At 54.8% G+C, this 10,542-nt stretch overlaps 2 protein-coding genes across 2 annotated transcripts; both read right to left on the bottom strand.

The window, feature by feature from the left end:
- Nucleotides 1-398: 398 nt before the first annotated feature.
- Nucleotides 399-2,158, bottom strand: ISF_07348 (Fungal transcriptional regulatory protein; the record flags this gene model as incomplete). Its single annotated transcript, XM_018850951.1, has 4 exons — nucleotides 399-1,088; nucleotides 1,154-1,555; nucleotides 1,627-1,755; nucleotides 1,811-2,158. 4 exons carry the CDS (start codon nucleotides 2,156-2,158, stop codon nucleotides 399-401), a joined length of 1,569 nt encoding a protein of 522 aa, XP_018701863.1.
- A 6,755-nt stretch (nucleotides 2,159-8,913) lies between these two features.
- ISF_07347 (cyclophilin-type peptidyl-prolyl cis-trans isomerase) lies at nucleotides 8,914-10,416 on the bottom strand (the record flags this gene model as incomplete). The annotated part of the gene is made up of 2 exons (XM_018850950.1): nucleotides 8,914-10,282; nucleotides 10,337-10,416. 2 exons carry the CDS (start codon nucleotides 10,414-10,416, stop codon nucleotides 8,914-8,916), a joined length of 1,449 nt encoding a protein of 482 aa, XP_018701862.1.
- Between the last annotated feature and the right edge of the window lie 126 nt (nucleotides 10,417-10,542).

Genomic DNA, 10,542 nt, shown 5'->3' with positions numbered 1-10,542 from the left:
TTTGCACATTCGGCCCGTTGTCGCGGCCCCTCCCCCCGGGAGATCACCGACGTTTCGCCCATCTTCTTCACTTATATAAAGCACACTTCTTTCCCCAACTTGATCACAACTTTGAATTTCAAAAATCGACTCAAATACTACAAAGATGAGAAACAAGAATTACCCCACTCTAAAAGTTTCTTTCCTTTCCTTTTGTCTCCCCCTTTATCCCCGTCCCATGTGTTACCCCTCGCCCAAGCCGGAACCAAAACCAGAACCAAAAGGACAACAACAAACCAAAACTCCAAAAAGCAACATGAATTAGTTGTCCGCAGATACCCTTCCGCGGAAAATCTTACATGATGTCCGATTTCTCCCCCGACGGCTCCGTCTTTGTTTCTTTCTTTCTTCTTTTTTTATTAGTAGCTTCCCGGCGCAGTCGCCGCGTGGTTGCCGCCGCCGCCGGCGACCATGTCGACGCGCCCCGGGTGCTGCTGCTGCTCCTCGCCGCCGCTTCCCTCAGCCGTCTGCTGCCCACGGCTGCCGTCCCCGTACTCGTACCCAAAGTGCTGCTGTGACTGGCCGCCGTCGCTGCTACTACTCCCCTGCGCCTCCTCCTCATGCCGGCCACCACCATCCGCCGCCGCCGCTGCCGCCGCCGCCGCCGCCGCCGAGTACAGCTCCGGCAGGCGCTCCATCGACTGCGCCGCCGTCGGCCCGTACTGCTGCTGCGCCTGCTCGTAGCCGCTCCACACGGGACTCACCCCGCTGGTGACCGGCGTCGTCGCCGGCGACGGGTACTGCTGCTGGGCGCGCGAGCCCCCGCCGGAGAAGACGGAGGAGGCGGGCACGCCGCGCGAGGAGCCGAGCACCGTGGGCGGCGGGCCGGGGTTGTGGCGGTGCAGCGAGCGCGGCGTGGAGCTGGCCGCCGCCGCCGACGGGGTCATGCCGTGACCGGGACCGTGACTATGGCTGTGCGGCGCGTGCGCGGGGTAGCTGCCGGGGCTGCTGGTCGGGAGGCCCTGGGACATGCTCTGCAGCGCAAAGGCGCCGGCGTCGGCCATGGACGACGACGTCGTGTTTGGTCGGTCCATCAAGTCGTTGTCACCCTGCGCGAGTTTCCGGTCAGCTTTTTTCTCTCGTTTCAGCGGAGAATGGCCTGGTGGCGACTCACCATGTAGCTCGCGTCGGGGCTGGGCATCCCGTGGTACGGCATCCCGTGGTAGGACATGCCGTAGCCCATGGCAGCCACTCCGCCGCCGCTGCTTCCCGAGCTGGCGCTGTGGGTGTCGTAGCCTCCTCCCGGAGCGGCGGCGGCGGTGCTAGGCGCCCAGTTGTACATGATGCTGCTGCTCGTGGGCCCGCCGAAGGCGCCGCCGGGGTGCGTATGCGGCGTCGGTGGGGTGTAGCCTGTCGAGTGGGAGGTCGGAGTGTTGGCGGAGGAGGACATGACGGAGGCGGCGCCACGCGACTGGTACTGTCTGCAGGCGTCCAAGTCGTAGGTGAAGGTGCTCGCGGTAGCAGCAGTGGCGGCGTTTGCGGCGATCCGCTTGTCCTGCTCCCTCTTCTTCATTTCCTGGGTGCGCAGAGATGTCAGTCGGGTTTGTTCTCCCGCACGCGTTTTCTCTCGCCCTTGGTTCGACTTACCATGACGGAACCCGCCTGGACTCGCATGAACAGGCACTGCGGTTCATTTGCGTTCTTGCAGTTGCTGCAGGGCCCTCCGGCGCCGTCGTCTCCGCTGCAGCGAATCTTTCGTTTCCGGCATCGCAGGCACTGTTTTTGGTCAGCCGACAGTGACAGAGGGGGGACCGGAAGGAGGTGTACTTACGGCGACGACAACTCGCTTACGCTCCGGGTCGCCTCCTGCTCTTCGGTCTCGCGCGGTGGAGGACGAGGTCTGGAGGTGTCCTCCGGGGCCGCTCATCTGGCGGCGGCGGACGAGGGAGGACTCGTAGGGGTTTCCCGTGCGGGCGCCGCCATACCGACCGGGCCCTGCGGTTGGTGGTACCGAGAATATGCCGCCGAGGAGCGAGGGTCGGCCGGCGGTGGGCGACGTGGTTGGGATGCTGGTGGCGACTGAGACGGGGTTGAAGCTGGATGGGAAGGACCAGGCGGGCGGGTATGAAGAGCCGGTGCCTGGTTGGGAGGTGTTGCTGTCGCTGAGGTGGCCGGACATTGTGTTTTCTTTTTCTTTTTCCTTTTTTTCTTCTTTTTCTTGTTTGTGTGGCTTTTTCGAGGAGGAGGAGGAGGAGGATCGGAGTCACCGAGGAGGCGTTGTACCTCAGCTCGCGCGCCTACCTCGCCGGGGTGTTGGTGGTGGTGACCTTGTTGTGCGAGAGGGGAGGACGTAGGTCAGTCCGAAGTTTGTTCGCCCGTCTAACCGATACACAGTCAGGAAAGGAAGGGAAGAGAAAAAGAAAAGGATGCGGGATGCGGGATGGGAGGCGGCTGTGAAGATGGACGCGGCACAGCGTGTGGGAGTATGTAAGAGGGAGGATGGCGATACAAGTCGAGGACAAGAGAGGGAATAGGTTTGGGGTTGGTTTTAGAAGAACAAAGAATGGGAACAATATCTCTTTAAAGAAAAAAGTCGTTGTACCGAGTCGGCCTTTGTGACGAGGGCACGTGTGTGAGTGTGTGAGTGTATGTGTGTGTGTGTGTGTGTGTGTATGTGCTGGGTGTAGTATTTATTGTGTGTAAGAGAATGTATGTATGTGTTGGGGTGTTTCCAGATGGCAACGAAAGGAAAGGAAAGCAAAGCAAAGATAAAGCCGGACGGGAAGATGAGGGGAAGAAAGGGCCAGCAGGAACCCGGGGGTGTTCTTATACTTTTAAGACGGCCAAAGAGTCAAAATGAGGTCTTTGAGCGCAACAGCAGCAGTAGCAACAGCAGCAGCAACGTCCAAGAGGAGGAGGATCCTCTGCTCTCGGTGCTGCGTGCGTGTGTGTTTGGTTTGTCTCCCCCCAGCCCAGCCCAGGGACCAGCGGCCAGGGACGAGGGCAGACCAGGGGAGGGCCATTCATCGATCTGCTGGTCCACAGCAGCTGGCTGGGATAAATAAATAAGTGGAATAGAAAAATAAATAAAGAAGGAAGGAATTAAATAAAAAAGAAATAAAGGAATAAATAAATATGGGCTTTCCATATTGAATGGATGGTTGGATGGCCATTGCGTTGGTGGTGCTGATCGAAGCGTTGCCTACCAAGGGACCAGCCTCCATAGCTACATACATACATACATACATAGTTACACTGCACTAATTTTTAACGCTGCACTTACAGTACATACATACATACATACATACATACATACATAGTACAACATACACCGTTCGGTTCGGCGCGCGTAAACCTGTCCCAAAGACCCCTGTCCGCCATGGATTCTGTACAACCCATCTTCATTTTCTCTCGCCAATTCGCTCTTTCAGAAAAAAAAAAAAAAAAAAAAAAAAAAAAAGATCAAGTACTTCATCATTCTCAATTAATATTCAATCTACTCCCTCTCTCAACAGTCACACAACAGACTAACCCAAGACCCAATGGGCGGTGGACTTGCAGCTAGCCAGGCACAACAGTCGGAGAGCCGCAGTCTTGGTGTTGGACAGACAAAGGGAACAGCCGGACCGGACGCATGGCAGCCCTGTTTTTTTATTCCCCTTCTTTTTTTTTTAATTAATTTGTTCTCTTATCGTCTTTCATCTATCTAGTCCTCTCCTCTTCATCTTTTTATTTTATTTTATTTCATCTTATTTCATTTCATTCTTCTGCATCATCCTTCTTCTCCCACCACCGCCTCTCTCCCGGCACACCGTCCGTATCATTACAGGGACAAGCTCTTGTTTCTCTCCTAATAAACCCCCAAAATCCTCACGGAATCCAAAATTGTATTTGCCAAGCTTCCCTTGCCCCCATGCCAGTAAAACTCTCCCCCCTCCCCTCCCCAGCCCAGCCCAGCCGATCCCGATGTTTCCTGGTGCGTGCCCGCCCAACCGTCCGCGTTTAACCTTCCCTCCCGCGCGCGCCGACTTTTTACCACCAACTTGCTGCTAAAACAACCATGTATCTACTGTATGTATGTGTGTACCTGTTACTCGTACTCCCTACCAATTACATTGCCTTTTTATTTCTACTTCTCTTTCTTTCTTCTGTGTCTCTCTTCTTTCGGACTTTTTTCTCTTTCCATCATCCCCCCGTTGGCAAACAATTTGCCTCTTGCGCTGTTTTCTTCCTTTTGATTTTTCTCCTCCTTGTCTCTTGTCTGTGATTGTGATGGGGGGGGGGGGGGGGAAGGCAGCCAATGGAATAACACAATGAACTGCAACAGCCCCAAACCAGTAGCTGCAGCACCCATAAAACCATAACCAGTAGCCAGTAACCAGGAACTGCTGGTAGAACAGCTTACGTACATACATACATACATACATACATACATACATACATACATACATACATACGGGGACGCCCGCTGATGCCACACCATCTGCATCCTGTGCCCCCCCAGCCAAACAGCCCTGGAGATCTCTTCCTTGGCTCAGCCAATTGCAAGATGAAACCTCAAACAGCTACCCGGCCTCCCAGCCCAGCCCAGAGAGGCGAGTGACACCATCAGCTGCGATCCTCGCCCGCTTCAATCAACCAGGGGCCATGTCTCTCCCCTCGCCTTGCTTGCCAAGGCGACCCGTCCAGGGTCAAGGATTGGTCTGCCTCGTCTTGCCGTCCCCAGGGGTCCCGCCCATCGCCTATACCGAAACGCCATGCACATCATCTCCAATACGAAACCGAAACTTGGGTCCCGGGCCTCTGGGTTCTTTTGGTTTGGTTCCTTTTTAGATCAGATTCGCAAGATTAATTGACAGATGCACTGGCTCATATCTGCCCTTCTCTATGCCTCCCCGGATCTACAATGAGCTGTCCTCGCCCTCTGTCGACATCAGACGAAAACATGCTAACAAAGAGACTTCTTTCTTTCTCTTTGTTTCTTTCCGTTACATGCTCATCTCTTTCTTTATCTTGTTTTCTCTCTCTCCTCTCTCAGAGAACTCTCTCTCTCCTTCTCTTCGTCTTATCCCCCCCCCCCCCTTCTTCACTCATTGGCTTTTTTCGCAATACCCTGTCCTCGTTTGCGTAACCCTCATTTCAGCACCACACGCACACCCCTTCTCCTTCCATGATGCTCCATCCATCCCATCCCCGCGGAAGCGCGGAACCCAGGGGCATGCCTTCTCCTTCCGGATTCTTCAACACCACTACCCGCGGAGGGGGGTTCTGGGGTCTTTTGGTCATGCACGTTTCCCTTCCCTTCCCTTCCCTTTTTTTGCCTTTCGCCCTCCTTCGGCTTTCCTCTCTCTCTCTATTCCTCTACTTCCTCCTCCACCCTAACGCGCCACAACTCTCTTCCCAAAACCGCCATCCTCAGCCTTGACAAGGTCACCCGGTCCTCGCCCAGGTTGCCACCTTTACCAGGGTTCTACCAGGTTTAGAAAAGTCGAGAAGCGAAAAAGTCGAATACTGAGCCAAGAGCGCCCAGTGCGTCCTGCATACATCGGCGGTCAAAAAAAAGGCCCCCCTTCCCGCCCCTTGTTCTTGATTGATTGCCTCTCATGCACGTAATGCGGTAATGCGGAAGCAAGGACAAATTTTTTTTTTTTTTTTTTTTTTTTCAATTCATAGCTTCCGCCAACCTAGTCCCCCTGGGAAGATCAAATCTGGAAATCTAGCAATCAGAAGGAAAAAGAGAGAGCTACAGATTACGCTGTGGCGCTCTCGAGAGTCGATGTGATTGTGACATCAGCCGCATTCTATCTTGGCCAAACAGCAAACACACCGCCACAATATCCCTAATGAGACAAAATCCCTTCTCGTAGAAGGCGAATAAAAAAATTAAGAATAAAAGAAAAGTGCAAACTCCTTTCATGCAGCCTCTCGTTTAGTTCCTCCATGGTTCATTCCTCTTCGTTTACTGTCCACTGTCCATCCATGTTCGTATGAATCATATCAATCTTTTCCTTTTTATTATTACACGACATCCAACGCCATCGCAACATGAGACAAAAACAGTCTAGGGCCTTTTTTTCTTGGTTAACAAAATTCTTTTTTTTTTTGCTCGCCTTCTTTGTTCAACCCAACACCGAACCCTCCCCTCCCTCTTCACTCGCAACTGTTACACCGCTTGGCAAATACAGCGAAAACGAATCACTGACCACCGAGGTCTTGTAAATCTCATAAAAATAGAATACACGTGTACACACAACACGAAGGGAAGGGAAGAGTCGCTCGGAGAAGCCATTGGCTCGAGTCAGCCCCCCCAGGATTCAATCTACACGGTATTCCCATATTACCTATTACCAGCACAATTAATATGCTTACCGGCATGCCTCCAACTAAGCCTTGGTCGCCAGGCACAAGCTAAAGCCGGCTCGAGATTCGGGTAATCAGGATTGAAGGCAACACAGCAGCGTCTGGCACCGATCCCCCTCCTCCTCACACAACACCTAAAACTCACCAGACACTGCCCCTCGAGGATTGGTAGGACCCTGCGCGTGGCACAGCGTCTAATTCTCGCTCTCAGATAGATTAAAAACTTGTACAAGACCACTCTACCTTGCGTTTCCCCAAGAACCGTTCCCGATGTCTTAAAGCAAATCAGAAGCCACAGCCCAGACGTGTCACCGCTCTCTTCCCTACCGTGCCTCTGCAACTTCGCCTCTCCGGTCACCATCTGCAGCTTCCTTTTCGTCCTCAATTTTCGAAAAACACAATGTCATATTTTTGTTTTTTCTCATACCGGGGGGGGGGGGGGGGGGGGGGGCGGGCCAGGCGCGCTGCGTCCCCCTCGTTTTCTTTGTTCTCTTCTCTCGCGCCTGCATGAGTGTCACCGCCCAAGAGACCGCATATCGATCCCTTCCCCCTTCCAAGGAACAAAGCCCCCCGTCACCGGGGTCACCGGGCCACCGACAGCTTCAGCTTCGCGATGACGTGAGCCTGGCCCCCAAAAATGAAAAACAGCGCATGCGACTGCTACGGTTAACCAAGTAAGGAGGAACCAGGACGAGAGAACAACAGTGAAGATGGCTCTCCCTCCTCCATCCGTACAGCCGCTGTCAACCTGACTAGGTTGCCAGCATATGTCCCGTTGACCGACGCCCCAGAGCCGGTCAGTATTGTTCTGGACGCGTCGCTGGTCATCGGCGCGAATAGCCGTGACGTGTCGCCTTTTGTTCCGCTTCCTTTGCCTTGCCCTCGTCTCCCCATCCGCAACATATGCGACAGCCTCTTTCCACCTCGCAATTCATCGAGCGCACAAGTGCGCCGGGAGGGTCGCCGCCGCCGCCGCCGCCGCCGCCTCATTCTCATCCTCTCTCCTCCGCTTCTTCGTTCTCTCCCCCTCTCCTCCGCATCTTCATCGCCTCCAAATCCTTGCAGTGTTTTCTTTTTTCCCCTCCCAATATCTTGGAAACCCCCATAAAACGCAACCAAGATCCAGAAAAGCACTTAACATAATCTTCAAGACCCTGAGAGGAACTCCTCAACGAGGTGGGAATCCGTTGTGGCGATCCGACCACTGCCATTGCTGCCAAAAGTGGCCCATCCTGCGGCCACCCGAGCCCTTCAGGTTGCACGCGGCGACGAGGCATCCCCTTCATCTAGCCAGCTTGCGGCAGGAGACTTGCAGCAGGAAACCTTGCAGCAGGGAATCGCTCCCGGAATCTGCGGGCAATTGGCCAGCGCGCGCTCCTCCGTGCCCAACGTCACTAAACTCCTTCCTATGCAAGGCACCAGCCACAGCCGCCGACAACCTGCATGCTTTTGTTCGACCTTACTTGACTGTAGCCTTCGCGTATTGGCCCATCGTCGCTCGCTCCATCGCAGTAGCCTGTAGACACGTCGCCGAGGAAAGGTTCGCCTGCGAGCGAGTTGCGTGCGATTGTGCGACTTTTCACTACCGTTGCCTCTCGTAACGGTCCTCGCGCACAGCAGCACCTTCTTTCCCACAGCATCACCAACATGCGTCTCAGCCGTGCCAAGGTCGTCAGCAACTCCACTGCCCTGTGGTCTCTTGACTTCTTTGTACCACGCTGCTCCTCTTCTCCCTCTCTCCTTCGTCCGATGCAGAAAGGCATCTCCAGAGGAGCTCCTCCTTCGTAACCATGAAAGAGGCCCTTGTCGGTATCGACTAGTCCTTACCGCCGCCGCCGCCTCCACCTCGATATCTCTCCTCCTCTCTTCTCTTTCCCCCCCAGCCATCGTGTAACTCGTCGTCCATGTGGAAGCCACGACCGGTCGGCCCGTATTCGCTAGGATGCTGTTGGTGTAATCAGCGTCCATTCCTCTTGTGCATATACCACGAGAAGAGCACATGCCTTCCCTAGTGCCTTTGTGCTTTTCTTTCTGTGCAACGCAACGAGGCAATGGCCGCGGGCGCAAATCAAAGTCTTGAAGCGCAAAGCCCAATGAACGCTGAAGCGCGAACCAAGACCCTCTGCCTTGCAAGTGTTAGGCAGAGCTTAACACGTTGATGCCCATCACCACGCAGGATTCGGCACCAGGCCTGGAAATGAGCGAAGAAACGCGGCAGCGGGGCTTGCCAACAACGCTCTGCCGAAAACGATCCGGGTATTCAAGGCAGAGAAGCGCGGAGTATCTCCATCTGAGCCATTGAGTCATTGCCAAGCTCATGTAATGCACCCCACAGGTTGTAAATAGCTTCCCTGCACTAATAAGCGCCCCGGTACTTCATGGTCTCGTGACACCGCAGAGAGTCTCTTTGTCCCCAGATGTTGCAAGTAGATTATACGGTGCTGGGCAGTGTCCAGGTGATGTGGTTGAGGTATTTAGGTCATGTCGATCAGAGCTCTCGCCGAAATTGCCTATTCAAGTTTGGCCTATCTGCGCGAGGAACCGCTGAGCAGGTGAGATCGTGGCGCTGATAGCCTACCTCCGTCTGTCATCGCGACGTCCATCACGGTCCCGATCTCGGCGGTGGTAGTCCCTGCGGTCGTCGTCTCTTCTACGTCCATCGCCCTCGCGGCCACTTGCCCAGCCTCTGTTGCGACGATCAGGGCTACGGTCTCGCCTGCGTGGACTTTGGCTTCTGCTCCGTCGGCGGAAGTCTCTTTCCCGGTCGTGGCCAGTCTTGCTTTCCGTAGGGTCAGCTCTACCAGCGTCCTCGCCGCCCCGGCGACGCCCTTGATCCGCTCCAGCACGCTCGTGTCGGCCGCGCATTTCTTCGTTGCCATAAACCATGCCGTAGCTTCTACCCGTTGGCCGATCAGCCTCCTCCCTGTACTGTCGGCGCTTCTCGAGTTCGTCCACGCCACCCCATCCGCCGCGGGACGCGTTGGCTCTACGTTTATTGTTGGCATTTTTTCGCCAAACATCGCTGATTCTACTCACACTCTGAGAGAAATCAACATGGATGCGCCGGTCGTCAATAAGGACACCCTGCATCTTGAAGTAGGCAGCTTCGCAGGATGCCTTCTCATCGTACTCTATAAAAGCATACTGAAGTGAGTCGCCGGTTTTGGCATCGCGGATGACTTCACAGCTGAGTATTTTGCCAAAGCGTCCAAAGATGAGCTCAAGGTCTTCGTCAGCCGTCACGGGATTTAGCTTGGCGACGAAGAGGACGTTCTCGGGTGGCTTCACCTCCGCAAACGGCAAGTCGCCCATCATTTCCAGAGTGAGCGCCTGCGCGTTCGCCTCACGCTCGCGTCTCTTGCGCTCGAGTGTTTCTTCGTCGACGCCGTCATCCTCATGAAGCGCTGCCTCGTCGGCAATACGCACCGTCTTAAGCTGCTGTTCAGTCGGCTGGGGGCTAGCACTTGGCTCACGAAGACCATTTGGATCCGGGTACGGATCGTCCAGGATGACGGTATGTTTGATGCGAATATCGACAAGTGGGTAGCCCTTGTCATCGACAATGGCGTCGTTGATCTTTTCTAGAGCGTCGAACCCCTCGACAACCTTGCCAAATATGGCAGCCTTGCCGTCCAGAAAGTCCGTGTCCTCTCCAAGGGTGATGATGAACTGGGAACCAGCCACACGAGTATCTGGGTCGGAGGTGTCTGGGGCCGTTGCCATGCTAACGGTGCCGCGCTCCAGATGCTTGAGCTTGGGATGGAATAGCGCAGGAAAGGTGCGGTCACGCGAATCGCGAGAGATGTTGCCCCATATCGAAGAGCCGCCATCGGAGGCTGCTGAGAGAGGGCCGAGGGGGTCGCCAGTCTGAAACGAAAAGTTCTTTTGGACCGAGTGGACGGGGGCGAAGTTGTAGTACTTGGTTTTGCAAAGCTTGAGAAAGCTGGGCACTGTTAGTCATGCGAGGTTCTGGGAGTGTAAGGTTGCCGGTACTCACTTTTCGCAAAGCTTGGGCGCATGCTCAACAAGCAGGTCGATGACAATGTCGCCAACGGTGGTCTCGAGGAGGACCGACATGGTGGCGTGTTTGCGCGATCTCTTTGATTCTTTGTGTTGTTTCAGATAAGATGAGAACACTAAGCGCAGTAACAATTAAATGAAAACAAGCAGCAGAGAAAGAATGGCAACGGCGCCAACACCGCG

The sequence above is a fragment of the Cordyceps fumosorosea genome, assembly GCF_001636725.1.
Source record: "Cordyceps fumosorosea ARSEF 2679 chromosome Unknown scaffold_21, whole genome shotgun sequence".
Lineage (NCBI taxonomy): Eukaryota > Fungi > Ascomycota > Sordariomycetes > Hypocreales > Cordycipitaceae > Cordyceps > Cordyceps fumosorosea.
This window is presented reverse-complemented; position numbering and strand designations above follow the sequence as displayed.